The 20,166-nt window shown below is 39.3% G+C and overlaps 1 protein-coding gene across 1 annotated transcript in view; it reads right to left on the reverse strand.

Moving 5' to 3' along the window:
- The window catches only part of PTPN13 (protein tyrosine phosphatase non-receptor type 13), a 1,949,788-nt gene that overhangs the window by 1,453,878 nt on the left and 475,744 nt on the right, over positions 1–20,166 (reverse strand). The window contains exon 7 of the mRNA XM_044079819.1: positions 16,133–16,228. Coding sequence (XP_043935754.1) covers positions 16,133–16,228 — 96 coding nt within the window. The remainder of the gene's footprint in view (positions 1–16,132; positions 16,229–20,166) is intronic.

Genomic DNA, 20,166 nt, shown 5'->3' on the forward strand with positions numbered 1-20,166 from the left:
CAGATCGATGAATGATGATGGTTTTCGGACTGTTGTCAAAGAAATTCTGGGTAACTGCATCTGTAGGTCACCTTTACGTCCTATGTCCTGTGTGGGAAGTATGAGTGTGACGTACGGCGCACACAACATCTAAAGGCTTTGGTATACTGGCTGGACTTTGGGATGTACTTTTCAGGACATCCCCAGAGTGCAGAAAACCAAAACAGTGATAAAGGGCATCTAATGGAGCTCAGTATATTTGCAAATGAAGGGACAACCATGAAAGGTAACCAGTGCATGACGCACAGATACTGCATTCAAGAATCTCTGCCACTGTCTACTTTGCAAATGAACAGCAACATAGACTATCAGAAGAACCAACAGTAACAGACCAGTGTTCTTCTACATCACAGACCAGTCACAATCATCCTGAGCTCAAATACACTGCTGTACTAACATCATGGTTGTAAATGGTCTCTCACAATAAGCAGAAAGACAGTACAAAACACTGACACTGCAACCTCAATATTTGTTGTGGACGTTAGCAGGTAGATTTGGTATTTTACAGATGTGCAATTTCAAAGCAGTGGCAAGTACCACAGGTATGTGTTAAGGCATTAGCTAATGACGGCACATCCTAGTCTTGCTTGTAGCAATCAAAATGTGATGCAAATATGTCTACTATTCATGCACACACCAGGAGATGTATAGTAGCCATAACGTCCACAGACTGTGCACTTAATCTATGTACACTCACTAAGGATACTCCACATTCTGTGAACTATGTAGCCTCCAAACCCTGCAATGGTGATTCCATCCCCGTGTGCTGCATCTGGAGACAGAGTGATGCCACAGGATTATGATAAGAAATCTCACTGATAGAGGATGCAAGGGTGAAGAAAGAAACAGCTGACTTCAATGATAAACCACAGCACATACAGAGAATCAATGGGACTGTCTGCCACCATGACCGAGTCCTTTCCACAGCCCACATACTCACTTCAAATGACATGAATGCAATGCCCAGGTTGCCTATGGCTATGTGTTGGATGACAGCCTACCAGTACTCTGAAGCAACCTGCCACATGTCCTGTATGGCCAACTATTCATGCTTCACAAAATGGCAATGCTGCACATCTGTGTGTCAGGCATACAGCATTAACCTCTAACGGCAGGACAGATGCAAGACATTTCTGGTGACAAGTTAAACACGTACTGCAGACCAGAATAAGAGTGCCAACTGGCAGCTACCTTTATTGTCTACCATGGAGAAGCCTTCTTTACTGAATCCCAGACTAGCTGGTCGATGATATTGCAAGTTTCCTTCCATCATTCCATGGTTGACCTCACATGAGATACTATACAATATTTTTCAAGGCATGACAGCATCATTCTACATCTGCTGTTTATCCAGTATAGGTGAACAGTGTTGGTCTGCTGTACCTATCCTTTCTTGAAATGCCATCTCCAGCAGACTTCACTTCACTTCTATGGCTACTCCAACTGATCCTGCGCATCTCTGCTTTCGGTGTGCCAGCACAGCAGTGAGCACTGATGAGCAAGTGCAGGTGTGCATACTGCAATAAAGTATTTGCAATCAAGACATAGGCTACCAGAAAGTCATCAAATCTGAGAATGAGCTTCAACATAAAAATCAGAAATTTAGAAGATTTGTGCAGGATTAAGAATTCAAACAAATCCCAACCATACTATCCACAAATTAATGGACAAGTGGAGAAAAGCATCCAAATTGTGAAAATTCTCATGAGAAAGAGTTGTAGGAAAAGCTATATGGATGGTTTCCTTACAATTTAGGAATACAAGAAAACTCTACTGGAAGGAATCAGTCTCTCACCAGCTCAACTGTAAAGTGACAAGCTGAAAATGCATTGTTCCCATTTCAAAAGTATGTTACTGAAGCTTTAAAATGAATACAATGAAATGGAAATGATGGAAAGAAGCCCATTTACTGTAAAGCCATGTGTTCTTGTTTTATGCATTTATGTTCTTGGGCTGGCATTTAACACAGAAGTTGCTTCCTGTAGTCCAGGGTTTTGTTCCTTCAGCCTCTATTTGCCTGTGTAACTCTGAACAAGTCACTTAATCAGACAATGGACCCAAGGCTGTGTGTGAAAAGGTTCACACAGCTCAGTACTCTACCCTGGTCAACAAATACACATAAACAGCACAACCAAATATACTGACTATGACAGAAACTGCAAAACATGTTGGAGGGGAGAGAGACTAAGAATACAAATGTCACAAAGTTTTCATCTCGAATCTGGAGTTGTTGGTCAAACAACCAAACCAAATTCTATGAAGTAACCTCAGTACCATGGTTATGTTCCAAATCTGGGGAAAAAGACTACATTGTTAAGTACAATTTTGACATCATGCAACAGATCCTGTACAAGTAATTATATTTTTCAACTCATCCTGTCCAAGTAAAAATCTACTTATCAGATACACCAATATGAGACGTTATCGGCTTAGCCTCAGTTCCTTAACACAGGATTGCTCATATTACATTTGTTCAATTTGTACAGTCCTGCTGCTCACTCCATATAGGAGTGAATTGCTGGTGCTGGAAACATCTTGTTTTCACTTCGAGATTACAGCCTCTGGGAAAATAAATCAGGCAGGTGTTCATTCCTTTGTTTCTGACTGCTATTTCTCCCAGGAGTGAAGCTATAATGAGGGGAGGGAAGGGAACCTATCCCCTTGCAACATTTTTACTGTTGCCCATTTGCTTAATCACTGTAAAGCCATGTGTATTAGTGTTTTAGAGATTTATGTACTTGGACTATTAGTTTTGAGCATTTTTTGCTGGATAATTACATTTCAGAATGTAGTCTTAAAAACAGGATCAAACAGCAGTATTGTGCTATGTTGCACAGACTGTATGCCAGTAGAGTCCATCATCAGAGAAGTCAGAAAATGTATAGGATCTTCTCTGTAACTTACAGCTGTATAGATTAGGACATAAGTCCAGATCAGTCAACATATGCAGTCCTATTGATAGCTACAGCTGTGCAGAAGCTCCTTTGTCTACTCTTAGTGCTTTGACAATATACACTATAAAGAATTATAATCAGGTCTCTCCCATCATAACTTAATTGTTGTGTGTTGTCAACATGAATGTTAAGAAATCACCTCCTGAGCTTCCCCTTGCTTCAGTCTCAAGGTGAATTTTTTGACATCTAATTCTTGAACACATAACAAATTAGTTATAATCAGTGACCCAATCAAAGTTCTCTACAGTGTACACCTACATCAAAATACAGCCACGAAAAGAAAAGTGCCTCATACTAGACACAATCATATACATCTTATGACAGAATTGATAGGGTTAATAAATAAACAAACAGAATATGTGCTTAAACTTCAAACTATTGCCATCACCACTAGATGGTGCAAGGCACTGGATTACCACTGCACTGGTTGTCACACATTTTGCATGTGAGGAGAATGCATAATTGATGGCACACTAGAATTTGCCTCAATTGTTATGAAGATGGGTTCCACAATGCATATGACTCTAAACTGTTACAGGTACAAACTCAAGCTCTGCATACCTAGAATACAAGTGTTAATTAATACCTCTGTCTGATGCTTACAGACAGACAGAGATATTTTTCCACCAAAGCTTTACTAACAAGTGACTGAACACCTCACTGATACATTACTTACATCCCACATTACTTCTGACTTCCTAGAGGTATACTAAATACTAAAAGAAACCACTGCAAGCAAGTAACATATCATGACCATGGACAACTGAAGCATCTCATTCACTATACGTCCCCATCAATTGTGAGTGAGTTTTTTAAATCTATCACAAAAAAATATTTGGAGCTGCATTTAAAAAGGCCCTCATGCTTAAAAAACACAAGTAAGAAAATGGCAGGAACATCTTTTTCTTGCTTATCTGTAGTTTTAAATACATATAAGGAAAATATATCCACCACCTGTGCTACCTCTGTTGGCAGTTGTCCGACAGTAATGCCTTTTTATTTTGCTGGGCCTTTGCCTTTAATAACATGAGACAAACCAACACTCAATATTTTACTGACTTCTGTTTATCTATTTATTTATTAATTGGCTAAGCTCAATGGAAATGTCTCTTTTCAGGGGTGATCCAGGAGCAATGACTGTTTAAGTGACTTGCTCAGAGTCATTCAGGTAACCAGTGTAGATGCAGCTTTAATTAAAGTTACCAGTGCTGGTGTCTTATTTCAGTTAACTATATATATATATATATATATATATATATAAATAACTATATATATATATATATATATATATATATATATATATATTCATACAAAAGCAAATGTTGCCACATTTATACAAGTCATCAATATCAAAATCATGGCTCTATCCACTCTAGGTGGAAAACGCTGTTAAATGGTGTTTATATAATAGCTTTTTAGAAGGGGACCACTCCAACCACTCAACTCCAAATGAAGACATCACATATGACTGGTGCTAGGGATCCTATCTTCAAATTCTCTTCTCCATACGCTAATTTTTTCTAGTCTTCTGATGAAATATTCCAGTTTAGCACCCCTTAACATGTCACACCAAAATGTACTGAGCATCAATTTTATATAACATTACTTATTCCACACATTACTGACTTGTAACAAGAATTCACACACACACACACACACACACACACACACACACACACACACACACACACACACACAAACAATACAACTATAAAAAAGAAATATAAAAATAATACATTCTATTATTGCGTACGTGTTACACATACAATATCCACCACAACTATATTCTTTACTCTTGTGTATTACAGCATATACAGATTTACTTTCCAGTTCATATCAAACTATTTTTAGTAATCTATTTGCGCATTTCTTCATAGATGTTGCTCCCAAATGCACCATTTATTTTGCTGAAAATTACTTCCTCCATCTTTTAAAGATGGCATCTCTTATTTCTTTCATGACACAGAGTTCTTCATTTACAAAGGTTTAAGCTTGCATTCTGCTTTCATGTAATTGCCTTTCTTGTTTGCTAGTAATATTAGACTTAATAATGCCTCACTAAGTTTTGACTAGTCTAAATTAAGGCACCAACTTAACAGCATTATCTCCTTGGTTAAAAACTGTGTCAGCGCATTCTGAAGGGAGTCCTTAAACTCTGTTAACTCCCCACATTCCCAAAAATATATTCCCAATTTCCACTCTGATTACCTTCACATCTCCAACATCTGCTCTCCAACTGAGGAAAAATCCTTGGAATTTGATGTGGTGTATAAAAGTGTCTGTGTAAACATTGCCATGCAAATGACCTGAATCTTCTGGACTCTGTAGCATACCCAGATGTCTTACAGATTTCCTCCCATTGCAATCTAGTCATCTGTCATTTTAACTATTTCTCACACTCTTTTCTCATCTTCACTGATTCTTATATTTATCATGTAATATTTTATAAACCTTACCAATTAGCCCTTTCTTAAAAGCATCTTCTGTTCTTGGTTCTATTAAAAACCTTACTACCAGAGCAGTCTTTCATTCAATACACCTCTCCTCTTTCTCTTTGCCTGCACTCTAACAGTCCATGATGCATAAGGTACTCTATGAGCTGCAAACTGAACACCCACTTGGCTTCTTCATATTGCATTACATTTCTCTTCCAATGTATATGCTCGCAATAATGTGATTCCTTTGTTAGTTTCTTCCATTTATTTCCTGACATCTCCTGCCTATTTTATGTATGCATAGTTGTATGTATTCCTACTGACAAACATCCTTTATTTGCCCTCCTGCTGTGTTAGGTTTATAATATTGCATGCCTCTTTAGAATATAACACTATATATATTTTTTTCAATTTCAACAACTCTGTACATATGTGCATGCTTGGGGGGGGGGTGAACAAATTATCTTTCATATATTTATCAACCATTTCTTACAGAACTTAGTACTATGACAAAGGGAAATACTGCCAGCCCAGCTATTTGGAATTTTGTAAACAATTATATGTCATTTGTGAATATTAAAATGATTTATATACAAGTGTGACAGAAGGAGATACTGCCAGCACAGCTATCTGGATTTTTGTAAATAATCATACGCCGTTTATGAATATCAACATGATTCATATGCTTGTCTTACAAATGTGTTAGAACTGCATGTGAAGTGTATATTAAACTGCTGGTACAGAACTGTGTGTTGAACAGGGTTTGTACAGTGCTTAGCCTGGATGTGTGACCACAGTGTGCCCTGCTGGATTAGGTAAAAATGTATATAAACTATTGTACATGTGTAAACTCATATGTTTTAACAGAAGGAACTAGAACATGGAGGGTTAACTTGCAAAACTTCAAGAAAATAGTTGACATTAAATTATTTTTTTATAATTGAGCCATAAAAGTTAGTTTCAAAGCATTAAGGAGACAGGATGTCTAAAACTAGGGAGCATTCTGTGTTGTGTGTAAGTGTTTTATTGTTTTATGACTTTCAGGATCTGCAAACATCTGAAGGCTATGTGTTTTTCACAGGGGAAATGTTAAATGCTGATAGCTTCTGACAATGGGGGTTTAGCTTGGGAACTAAAGTCAGGTGACAAAAAGGGATGTCATCCAAGCTAACCCAGCAGTAATATTTGATATTAATTTAACAACTCTGAGAGAGAGAGAGAGAGAGAGAGAGAGACAGACAGAGAAAGAGAGCATTTTGTATCTGTCTTTGACCTGACAACAACATCAGCTGGAAGATTCATTCACCATCTCTGCACTTGCCTTGCTGTATGTAAAAGACTAAGGTACAGTAATTTCAATTAGATACAGTTAGGAATATAGTGAAGTATAGCTTAGATGCTTTCTTTATTTATTTGAGACTGTCCTGCAATGCTGTTTTAAATATTTCCTGTGATTTTGAACTTTGAAGTAACTGTGTTTGTTTACTGAGTATTGTCTTGTTCTTTTATTATTTATTACTAAATATATTTAAACCTATCATTGTGGCTGATATCTGTCAGACATATACAGTTTATTTATTTATTTCACATTTGTTAACCGTGTTGGTCCAAATGAGCAGCTAAAGCCCATTTTCAGTGGAGACCCAAGGAGAAAAGCTCTGGTAATAGACATATAAATAGCAATACGAGAAAAAGTAAAAATTTAACACAAGAGTAAGAAATATCATAGCTCAGACAGTAAACAAAGGAATATACATACTATGGTTGAAAGGCATTTACCTTACAGAAATTAGGATAGTTGTTTGGTCATATATGGTAGTTATACATAGTGTCATAAGGTTATGTAGTAACCAGACAGGAAATTCAGAGGTTGGTTAAATATGACTATGATATGGTATTTATGGGGCAGGAGCAGGATGATCAGGTGGGACCCTGGCATGGGCATATCCAATTGGTTTGGAAGAAAAAATTTTAGTTCTTTTTTGAAACTTGTTGCTTGAGTGATGTTTCGTAGGTTAGAGGGTAGGCTGTTCTAGATTTCTGAGATGGAAGATTTATAGAGGAAATTTCTTATGTTCAGTTTAGATGTAAATGTTTCTAGAAGAAATTTCTCAGTGCTATGGAGGGGGGTGGGGGGGAATAGTGTGTGAAAAGATTTGAGAGGGAGGGGCAGGGGCAGGAAGTGGGTTTGTTAAGTATACGGTGGGTTAACTGTAATTGAAACAGTTTTATGTGATGGGAGAATTCAAGCCATTTAAGCTTATGGAGGGCTAGGCAGTGGTGGGTTGAGTTGGGGAAGTTAGCTGCAAATTTGGCAATTTTGTTGCAAGTCCAGAGAGTAAACAGGACAGAAGATTGTTAAGGACAGGCGAACCACAGAATAGGCTAGGGAGGAGGTAGGCTTGGGCAAGGGATTGTCTAGATAAAGCAGAGAGGAATTTTGAGTTGCGGTATAGCATGCCTAGCTTTTAATTAGTTTTTTTTTATTGCATGGTGAATGTGTAAGTCAAATTTTAACTGGTCATCAATAGTCATACCAAGTAATTTTGTGTAATTGTCTACATTGATTATTGTGTTATTTAGAGAAGAGATGAAGAAATTAGCCTTGAGGTGGTCCTTGTTTTTTGGGAGATAGAGAAGTAGCTTTGTTTTTTGGGGGTTCAGGATAAGCTGATTGATTTTTAGTCAATTTGCTATGAGATGGGAGGATTGCTGTGTGTGTGTCTGGAGAAGTGTGATGGAGTTAGCAGATGTGATAAGGGTGGAATTGTCAGCATACTGAATGAGGCTGGACAGGGAGGTTGAGGAGTGAAGGTCATTGGTAAAGATGGTAAAGAGGAGAGGTCCAAGAATAGAACCCCGAGGTACACCAGTTTGTATAGGTAAGAAAGGAGATCAGGAGGATTCCCATTTAACTGATTGAAGTCGGTCGGTGAGGTAACTATAGATGCATGACAGAACTGAGCTGGATAGGTTGAGGTTAGCCAGTTTGATCAGAAGTTTGGAATGGGATACTGTGTCAAATGCCTTAGATAAGTCGAGGAACAGACATGAGACTGAGTTATTACTGTTCCTAGATTCAGCAATGGCTTGGGTGAAGGACAGCATGGCTGTAGAGGTGCTATGGTGAGGCCGTTTTGGGTAGTGGAGAGGAGGTTGTTTTGTAGGAGGTAACTGGGATTTTATTGTGAATACACTTTTCTAGTATTTTGGATAGTGGGGAGAGTATGGCAATTGGATGGTAATTAGTGGGATCATTAGAGTTGCCTCCTTTGTGAGGGGGAATAATGTAAAAGGATTTCCAGATTTTGGGAAAAATGGTTTCTTTTATAGAATGGTTAATGAGTATAGAGACTGGATAGGCGATGGATGTTTCGGCAAGCTTGAGGAAGTGGGGGGGGGTTCTGCAGAGGGGGAACACGGTTTAAGTTTGAGGAGTAGAGATTTTATATAGGATGTAGCGATAGGGATTAAGGTGAGATTACTGTTGCTGTTAACAGTATAAGGTATTAGGTTGTGGGGTAGATTTTGGCCTGAGTTGGTCAGTTTGCTGATAGAGTCTATAAAGTAAAAAAGGAGAGAGGTGGTCTCATGGTCAGGAAGGTTTGGGTAAGGTTTGGGGTTTACCAAGATATAGGATAGACTTGATATTTTTCCAGAAATTTTTAGGATATGAAGGAGTGGAGGTTTGTGACTTAGCATAAAAGGACTTTTTATCTTTGTAGATTTCTTTTTTGACCAGATTCTCAAGTTCTTTAAATACTTGGGAGGTGATTAGGAGATTTACTTTTTAACCAAATTTTCCAGGCATTATCTCGTTTGTGCATTAGTTTGCGGGTGTCTTTACTGAGCCATGGGATGAAGTTTAATTTTATTCTAATTTTGCATGAGGGGGCCAATGTGTCAAGGATGTTTAGAAAGATGCGGTTGAATTTGAGCTATTATATATAAGCTCTTATAGTACTTGCACATCTATTTAGTGACACTGTACAGGCCACTCCTAACAGCCTTGGTCTTGGTCAAACTACCACTTGGATTAATAGTAATATTACACAGTAAGACTGGACAAGCTTTGCCAAGGACCTTAAAGTAGCTAATAAGTAGTGGCTGGTGGCGATGGAAAAGTACAGTTGTGTACACTTACCATAAATGTAGTGTATTCACTGTTGCAGTCATTACATTTGGGTAATCCTGCTGGCAGGTTGCCCCCAGCCTGCCTGAATTCCAAAGTCTTGGGTCCTGCATCCGCTGCTGTCACCCCTTCCCTGACATCAGGTCGTCAGGGGTATAAAAGAAGCAGCTGATGCCATTTTCTTCAGTTTTTCTTGCCCCAGATGTCAGGTGTCCCCAAAAAAGGTAGCCATTTTATATATTTATTCAGAAATACACCAATATAAAGTTTACCTTCATCTATATGCAAATACACTACATAGGTAGTATAAATCAGAGAAGGAAAGATAACATCCAAAGGAGAAAAGGGGGAAGGCGGGTGGGTATCCTGGACTGCAACAGTGAATATACTCTAACATCTACATTTATGGTAAGTGTATACAACTGTACTATGTTCTTCGTGTTTCACTGTTGCAGTCATTACATTTGGGTAGAGTCCCAAAGCTATGGTTGGGAGGCTGGAACTAGACAGCAGTAGGAGCGGCTATGAGGCCCTGCAGAACTGCAGTGGCAAAGCCTGCCCTGGATTTAGAGTAGAGTGGCAGATGATAATGCTTTGTAAAGGTGTGCAGTGAACTCCAAGTAGCCGCCTCTAAAATGTCTGTGGTTGGAACTCCCCTGAGAAAGGCTGCTGACGTGGCTGCAGCTCTAGTGGAATGAGGCCTAATGCCCTTAGGCACTGGTTTGCCATGGTGTAAGGAGCAAAAACGAATGCAGTGGCCTAACCACTTAGATATAGTCTGCTTTGGGATAGGCTTTCCTTGTGATCCTGCAGCATATGCCACCAGTAATTGCTCTGTCTACCTGAAAGCTTTGATTCTGTCCAAGTAGAATCTAAGCTGTCTGTGTACGTCCAAAGAATGTAGAATTCTCTCCTCCTTGTTCTGTGGATTTGAGTAAAAGGTTGGAGGATGGATGGCTTGGTTAAGAGCCACACTGGACACTACTTTAGGCATAAATGTTGGGTTTGTCCTCAGGGAGACCCTGTCTGGGTGAAAAATTATGAAAGGTTCCACAGCCATGAGTACCTGTAGCTCTGAGACTCGTCTTGCAGAAGTAATTGCTAAGAGCAGAGCTGTTTTCCAAGATAAAAACTTCATATCAGCAGTAGCAGCTGGCTCAAAAGGAGGCAGGGTGAGCTTTTCCAAGACATAGTTGAGGTCCCATGCAGGTATTGGTAGTCTCCTTGGGGGCCTTAAATTTATGGCTCCTCTGAGGTACTGCCTTAATAAAGGGTGAGAGAAAAGTGGTGGCTCTGTATTGTAATGAGCCGAAATGGCAGAGGAGTGAATTTTTATTGATGAAAAAGTTAGGCCTTTGTCCAGCTAAGTATTGCAAAATCTGAGGAATATTTGGTACCACTGTATCAGTTCCTTGTGCCTGGTTCCAGGCACAGAATCTCTTCCATTTTCCAGCATAAGACTTTCTAGTACTAGGCCTTCTGGCTTCCAGAATGACATCCATCACAGCTTTACTGAGAGGTGTTTTTTGTGTAACTACATTATTCGCCATGCTGCCAAGTTTAATGTCCTGAGTTGACTGTGCATGACCTGATTGTCTTGCTGGGACAATAGTCGAAGTATTTGAGGTGAAGTCCAAGCTGGGTATGGAGATAGGTTTCTTAGTATTGGATACCAGTACTGGCGTGGCCAGTCTGGGGCAATCAGTATCATCTTTGGCTTCTCCTGTCTGACCTTTAGGAGCACCTTGGGGAGGAGAGGCAGTGACAGAAAGGCATATACTGATAGGTTTTTCCAGCTGAAAGATAGGGCGGCCACTTTCCATGCTTGTCTGTGATAAGTCCTTGTGCAGAATCTTTTTAGTTGGTAATTGAGAGGGGAGGAAAATAGATCTATGTCCGGGCATCCCCATTTCCTTGTTATCATGCTGAAGACTTGTGGATCCAGCTTCCACTCGTGGGGATCCATGAGGTTTCTGCTTAGTTCATCTGCCAGAGTATTTTCCTTTCCTGGCAGGAATTGTGCCTGCAGATGTACTTGGTAAGTCAAAGCTGTGTTCCACAAGGTCATGGCTAGTCTGCAAAGGGGGTAAGAATGTGTGCCCCCCTGCTTGTTTATATACCACATGACCATGGTGTTGTCCGTCTTTATCAGTAGTTGTCCCGGATGAAGTAGGTCCTTGAAGGCTGTCAGGGCATTTTGAACAGCTAACATCTCTTTTTGATTGATATGTAGATGCATTTGGTTTGAGGACCATGTGCCTTGAATGCATCTTCCTGCCATGTTGGCTCCCCAGGCATAGTCTGATGCATCCGTTGTTAGTGTCTGCCTGGCTGGAGGTAGTGTGAATGGCTGTCCCTTGTTCTGGTGACAAGCCTTTACCCACCATCGAAACTCCTGTTGCAGGCAGGGTATGAGAGTAATGACTGTTTCCAGGCTATGGCAATGTTGAGTCCAAACACTTTTTAGGTACCACTGAAGTTTCCTCATATGCAGTCTTGTATATGGAATTAGTAGGATGCAGGATGCCATGAAGCCCAAAGCCTGCAGAATTTTTCTTGCATATAACTGGGCCTTTGTTGCCAACACTTTGGAATAGGCAGTCAGTTGCCTTTGTTTGTCTGGCATGAGATAAGCCATCTGGGAAGTTGTATTCAAGCTTGCACCCAGGAATAACATCTCTTATGAGGGTACTAGTTTTGATTTCTTTTTGTTGACTGTGTACCCTAGGCATGCTAGAAGTCTTTTCACAAACGCCAGATGTTGAAGAAGAATGTCCTTGTTCTCTGCTTGAATGATACAGTTGTCCAAGTAAGGATATATTTGTATTCCTCTTTGTCTGCAGAATGCAATTACTGGTGTCAGGCACTTTGTAAAGACCCTGGGCACAGTAGATAAGCCAAAGGGCAGTGCAGAGAATTGGTAATGCATTGAACCAGCCTTGAATCTTAGGTGTCTTCTGCATGATTGTCTGACTGGTACATGCAGGTATGCCTCTTTTAGGTCTAAAGTCACAAGCCAAGCATTCTTGCCTAGCATGGGCATAAGCTGCTGCAAAGTCAACATTTTGAATTTTGGAATATCCAGGAAAGTGTTCAAAATAGACAGATCCAGTATCGGCCTCCAGGCATTGTCCTTTCTGGGTGCATCTAGTAATTTAACTTTAACATGATCAGGCAGATTTTGTTCCTTTAACTGAGCATGCCTCCTAATTACAGAACCCGTAACTGCGGCCCTGCAGGAGGCCTCCAAAGAATCAAAACTACATTGCAAAGTATGTTTTCCAACTTGTTCTGCTGCATACAATAAATCCTGCATTTCCTTGTTTTCTGCACATTCAGAATTTAACAACATTTTCTGTTTAAGCAATCCCATGACATGTTGCTGATACTTAAGCATACGAAATTGACAGTTTAAGGCCCTTATAGCCAAAGTTGCAGAGGTGTAAAGCTTTTTTCCCCATCTATCCAGTGCCCTTTAATCTCTGTCAGAGGGGGTTGGGTTTTTTGCAGTGGAAGCCTTAACCCCCTTTGGACCCTGTGAGATAGTTTCTGGGTCAGCAGCAGGGTTTTTAAAAAGAAATTTGTGTGAGTCAGGATCTGTCAGGCTTAACAGGACCTGGGGGTAAGGAGTCAGGAGTCAGACTAGACTCCGAAAACACAACATCTACAATGTCTAACACAGGTGGAATGGCTAGAGGCCTGTGCTGAGGTAGTAATAGAAAATCCCTGAGCCTCTTTTTAGATTCGGAAAAATCTTGGCTCTCCCAGTGGAAATGCTCCCTTCATGGTGTGCAAGGTTTCCCCAAAGGAATATTCCTCAGGAAGAGATGCTGAAGGTATAGATTCTTCAGCATCAGAATCCTCATAGGGGGGAAGAGAATATCCCTTATCAGAAGAGGAATCAGAAGAAATAGAAACCTGATCTGAAGATTCATAGTCAGTGTCTTGCCTAGGCCTCTTATCAGGAGGGGGATGGGAAACCCTGATCAAAGTAATCAAGTCTTCGGCCATCTTGAGCATCTGTTTTTTGGGCATAGAGGCCTGTCCACATGGCTCCTGAGTTTGTTTCCTTGCTTTAGAAGGTGCTTTAGTCTTTGTCTTTGAAGCTGAGGTTGTTTTAATGTAAAGATGTTTAGGTCTGAATACACCCTCAGAAGCCGGTACCTGCTCAGTGGCTCCGGACTCATCTGAGGGATTAGCGTCCAAGGCTCCAAAACTTTGAGTATCCAGTGGCATGGCCGACTCCACGTGGGAATCGGTAGCAGCCTGCGACTCTAAAGTAGCGGGCGTCAGGGGCTGCGAAAGCGCCTAACTGAGAACCGGCGACTGGCTTAGAAGTTTCGTCGTCGGTTTTAGGCCTCAGTTGTTTTTCTCTATCCTTTTCTTTGCATTTTTTGTAAACTCCGGTAGATGGATTGGTATCCGATGACATTTCAGGATAATTAAACTGACGTCCAAAATAGTTTAAAGCAAAATCATACAGACGCTTAATAGTGCGTTGGTTAAATCTAGTACAAAGCCAACAACCAGAAACTTTGTGATCAGGGCCTAGGCAAGGAATACAGTAAGAATGAAAGTCCTTACGAGGTATTTGATTCCCACAAGAAATACAGTTATCAACTTTTTCTGACATCGGTCTGGAGCAAGAAAAAAGTTTCCCCAATGGGGTACTTAGCTTTATTGAAGACTTCGGATCTGAAACTCAAATACGAAAATCTCAGGAGTCGGCCGACCGGCACTTGCGAACTGCTTCTGCTTCAGGCACCGTGCGGCAAGAAAGACTAAAGAAAATGGCATCAGCTGCTTCTTTTATACCCCTGACGACCTGACGTCAGGGAAGGGGCGACAGCAGCCGATGCAGGACTCAAGACTTTGGAATTCAGGCCGGCTGAGGGCAACCTGCCAGCAAGATTACCCAAATGTAATGACTGCAACAGTGAAACACAAAGAACATCTACCTTATAGTCTGGGCAGAAGGGTGCACAGCTAGTAAACCTGTGCCAGTCTTTCCCAGGTGTGTGTGTGTGTGTGTGTGTGTGTGTGTGTGTGTGTGTGTGTGTGTGTGTGTGTGTGTGTGTGTCTGTGTCAATCAAACCTCAAAGTGTGTGTATCAACTATTTGGGCAGGGACACAAAGCACTGGTTGGACAGACAGGGTGCTGGAGGTCTTAGCTTGGCCACTCAGCTGAGATCTCAATTCTAAAGCTGTGCCAGTGAGGAGTCTTATTGGGAATCTGGAGAAAGAGGGAGAAACCAGCCACAGACTGACTGTGATCTCTGTGCACTCTTAAGGGAAATTGCACTTTACTGTGTGTGTACTTGTCATCCTCCCAGTGTGCACGTTGCCCACTGTTGCCAGTGGTGAGGATTGAGGCTCCTTGATTAGTGGGCCAGTGTTGGGGCGTCACAAGTACTATTTGCTATATAATGCTACAATACTTACAAAAGCAACCACTTTAAATTATGCATGATCTGCTGCTAAGTCAGAATGATTATTTTATTTGCTGCAGACCACTACAACAAACTAAATAAATAAGGCAAAAATGCCTTAAATATATAAACTAAAAATAACTATAAAACAATGCATAACAGCAGTATGCATGTTTGGATGTGAATTAAATTGGAAATTACTAATTTCTTGTTTTAAGACTGGTCATAAGACATTCCTACATGAGACATTGGTAAATTCTAACATAACTCAATTCAAATATGGTACATTGTCATTACAACCTAGAAAGATGGTAACATAAACCCATGAAACATGTCAGACCAATTTTTTTAAGAACTGCATCTGAGATAGGTCATTAACTTGTTTTTTGCTCCTGTTAGATTAAGAAAAAAGTGAAGAAGTGTTAAAACATATTCCATGTCTCAGGTCTGTAGCGCTGCTCCTTGCACATTTTTGAGATCTTGAAGTAGGTAGGTTTATTTAAACTTGTTACAAAATCAAAATTTGATCACACTCATTTGTGAGGAACACATTTTTTGAGATCCTGAAATAATAGCAGGTGTATTTAAACTTGTAACAAAATCAGAGTTACCACACACAAGTCATATTTGCATCTTGCACAGAACTTAATGCATGCCTGTCATTGGTTTACACACAACACTAGTTCCTCAGCCCAGGACAAAATCTTGTAAAACTGTCAAACCAAAAGATTGAAGAAAGTTCCTACTTGCATGCAGGTTGCATGGGATCACTTGAACACAAATCTAATAGTAATCACTACAACATGGACATGTGTCTCAGCTAGTGGCCCCATAATTTCTCCGGTACACTTTTGTTCTGCCACAATAACATCCTATATGTTTCTTAAATGTTCTACATAAAACAGAAACTAATTAAACAGCATCAGCCATGTAATACTTAGTATTTTGCAAAGTTATAAACTTTGAAAAAGATTCACTGCTTAAAATTCACTGGTTGTTTGTGTGGAATACAAAATTAGACCTGTCTATTCAACTCAGACAGATGCAATGAAAAAGAGATATATTTTGCTAAAGAGAGAGGACTGTTCTTGTCAGTAAATACTGTGCTAATCTACCCTTAGCTAGCAATCTGAAATACATTACCTTGTCTGAAGTCTTGGTCAGAAGATGTAACAGAATGGCTGTCACTAGAGGTGCTGTAAGTATCGCTGTGGTACTGCTGACGTGCTTTCACAGGCTCTGAAACAGAACAATGCCACAGTCTGAAGGGTTGACAATGTCATTACTTCATGTATTTTTTAAAACAAGAAACAACACAGTTTAACTGAGCTTACTGGTAACCTTACCTCCATGTGTATCAATATACTACTAGAGAGTATTTACTTGTAACTACATCTTTGTGGTATCAACTTACTACTGGACAAAATCCATGCCCCATTACCTTCTTTCATCCATCAAGATTCTACTTTCTAATAAAGCCTACTGCTGACACTGAAAGGTGAAAAGACAAATTATGACAATGACACAGATGTGGTGCAGCTGGGGAGAGAAGGCAAAGGAGGAGGAGGAGGCCAGAATGTTAAAGTAAGAAAATAATCGGGAAACTGAGGGGGTGGGTGTGGACTGTAACTAGCATTCTCATTTCATAGGCAAGAGTGGGGAATTGGAAAAGCCAAGGTCTTTAAGCCTGAATGTCTAATGAAAGCATAGGAAGTACTAACATATTGTATCAGCTCACATCAAAACAGTGACAAAAGGATCTCTGAGAAGTGATGGCTCGTGGAAAGAGAAATAGCATAATAATGATTGACTATTATATCAATTTGCTTAGTGATGGTATATTCTGTTCTAATCTGATCACCTTGCAACAGCTGAGTTTGCTCATTATGTAAGAAGTTCATGGGTTTTGTCACTGTACATAATGGGGGTGGGGGAGTACAATTCACTACATGCTTGCTGAATGAACAGGAAGTGGGAGAAAGTGACAGGTAGAAAGGTTACCAGGCAGAGTTAAATAAATGGATTTGAGAAGTTTAACAAGTGACCTGGTAACACCTGTGAGATTTTACTTTATTTTCCTGTACTATTCTGAGCCTACAACATAGGTAAATATACAAAGAATACTTTAATGTTACCAGGTTAAACCAGATTAATCTAAAACAGTCCTAGATACCCTTTGTTAGGACAAAGGCTTTTTTAGGGTAAATGTACAAACAACATCTCACAAATTATTTTATAGGCAGCAGTGAAGTACAACTAGGATCTACAAGTCTTCTTGTAGGACAACTTTACAAACAAATCACAAATTCCCACATGTACAAACCCAGTGATACACAGTGCAGTGTTCAATACCAACATATTTGTCACAGTAAGACAGTACTTCATTTTTCAGAAAAACAGATATGCACTGTCATTAAGCTATTCAGCAAATTTCTCTCTACAGGATACATTTAACTGATCGGTCATGCATTTAAACATGCTCAGTCATCACGTCATTCATCAGTTCAACTACATTTCAGGACTGACTATACAACTGTTAGTTAAACCGAAAACCTTTGGGCAAGCTTTTTTATAATTATAACAACAATGGCTTACAAATGTTAAAGGATTATACTGTTAGATAAATTTGCTTAGGCGTTATGCTACCTACCTATTCTACCTAGTGGACATGGGATGTATGACTGCGGTAAGCAGGTTTAGCTGCTGAACTAAAGTGATATGGATAGCTGGGACACATTTGGGGAAGAAGCCATACTAAGAGATATTACACCACCCTAAAACAAGTTTCATATGAGGGCCATGTGGTCTCTCCTCCCTTCAAATGTGCAGATGCCCACACCCTTCCTAATAGAGCTACCTATCCAAAATTCTTCTACACACCATGGTAATAAGAGTACAAGTGCCTCACTTCAAGTGGCCTGACTTCCCTGTTTTTGAATCTACTGAAATATATAAGGCAGCCTTTAGAAGATAATGTGTGACAGAGGTGTCCTTGCATAGGCAGAAGCCAGGCTTACAGGACTGACATACATTCTACAATACAAGAGAAATGTATAAACTGTGTGTGCATTACAGGACACACATTTGTCTCATGGCATCATGACCTTTTTAGTGGAAATAAGGGGTGAGCTTTCTTCAAAGACATATTATGGGGTCCTCCTTGTAAATTTACCATATTGGTAGAAATAAGGGTTGAAAGTTGTCTGCTGACACGTCAGAGTGCTTATATTTCCCTTCAGTCAATACGTTTTCTTGGCAGGGTAATTTTCTTGGTGGAAATAATAAGTGAATTTTGCTTGTAGGCATGCCAAGGGGGTCTTTGTTGAGGATGATATGTCCCTTCTGTCCCTCTACCTTCCTGGGAGTGTAACCTTTTTGGTGGAAATCCACTGCATTTATAATATGGCTACATCTGAAAATAATTTCTTGGAAACCCTCAAAACAAACTGGCCGTTTATAAGACCTCTAAGAGGTCGAACCTACAATGGAAGGAATCAATCAGGTACATCCATTCGTGTACCCTCTCACTTGGCTCTTCTTAAATAAACTCCCATAATGCGGATGTGGACAACATGACCCTGGAGTAGCAGCCCTGAGAAGAGACCCTATAAGAAATGTTTTATACTGCCATAAACATTTAAGTAGAACCACATTAAAAATGAACTAAATAAGTCTAGGAAGTAATAAAATGTTGTATCTTGACTGAAACAGTACTTTTAGTGTCAAGAAAAATAATTTAAAAGTAACATTCCTATGAGTTTGTGAAAAATACTAGAGATAACTACCTGACAGAATCCGCTCAAGTAAACTGTCATAAGGAAAATCTGCCTTAAGAAAAGATGTGCAACAACTGTTTATATCAATGCAAGAACAAACAATAAAAATATACATATTTAATAACAAAAACAGACAATTTACAGGAAAACTATATACAACAAAATTATCTATTAAGCAATACCACCATCTCAGCTTGACACACGCGTAAAAGAAATAGAAAAACTTGTTAACTGAACTGGATGGACATGCCAAGGAAGAGAAACATCAAAAAGAAATTCCTTTAAATCAAGATACATAGGAGAAGACAAAGGATTTAGAAAACAAAGATAAAATAATATCAGAATATTTGGTGCATCACAGAATTTTGAAAGAAGTGACATGGTAAACTTTCTGACTATATGGTTTCCCAAAACATTAAAACTGACTAAAAGCGTGTCTTACGGCAACAAGGGAACTCACCAAGCTATAAGACCAATCCTTACAAATAAAGGTATGAAACCCAATATCCATACGGATCCATTTCTATCATATTTTGACAAGGAACTGGTACCGAGATATACATGACAGCACCCCCGTAAAACATGGTACAACACCAAGATTTCACCATGACTATTACGTGAAAACAAGAGACAAAAAAGAGCTGCTTGGCCTTTGTTAACTCTTTGAGATAAAATAATTTCAAAGCTAAACTAATTTTTTTCCAGCAAAAATAGAAATATGGTTGTCTTTGGAAACTAAATAATACAAATTTGGCCATAATACACTAGAGAAGACAGCTAGAAACATTAATTGAACTGGATGGACATGTTAGGGAACAGAAATGTCAGAAAGAAATTCCTTTAAAACAGAATACAAAGCTAATATTTAAGATGGAAGATTTAGAAAACAGAGACAAAATATTATGTACACCACCATAAACGTATACCAAAATGTGTGGTAATGGACACAATCATTACTCAAGATAACATCTGATAAGTGGCCTGTACTGGCATCAAAGACAGAAAGTGAGCACTGGCATTCCAACACTTAAAAATGGAAAGAAGAAATAAGAAGAACACAGACTATTAGACTGCAAGATAAATGAAGGAACAAAAATGTTAAAAGATTCACACTCATCTACATTGTTAAATGAAATATTTTGACAGGTATACACTGAAAATTAAAATAATTAGTTTACAAAAAATATTTGCCTGCACCTGGCAATGTACATTACCTTTAGATATTGAGGTAAGCCATTCTAATGCATTAACATAATGTACAGTAATATGTCAAAAATTATTTATAGTGTACCTGAAATACAATGTAGTAATTGGATATTTCATAGATAGTCATATAAAACAGAACTGACATATTAAGATGACTTTAAATAGTTTCATGACTCGCATACACATCTTGGAGGA

This window comes from Protopterus annectens, chromosome 8.part0 (assembly GCF_019279795.1).
Source record: "Protopterus annectens isolate FY-2018-M chromosome 8.part0, PAN1.0, whole genome shotgun sequence".
Lineage (NCBI taxonomy): Eukaryota > Metazoa > Chordata > Ceratodontiformes > Protopteridae > Protopterus > Protopterus annectens.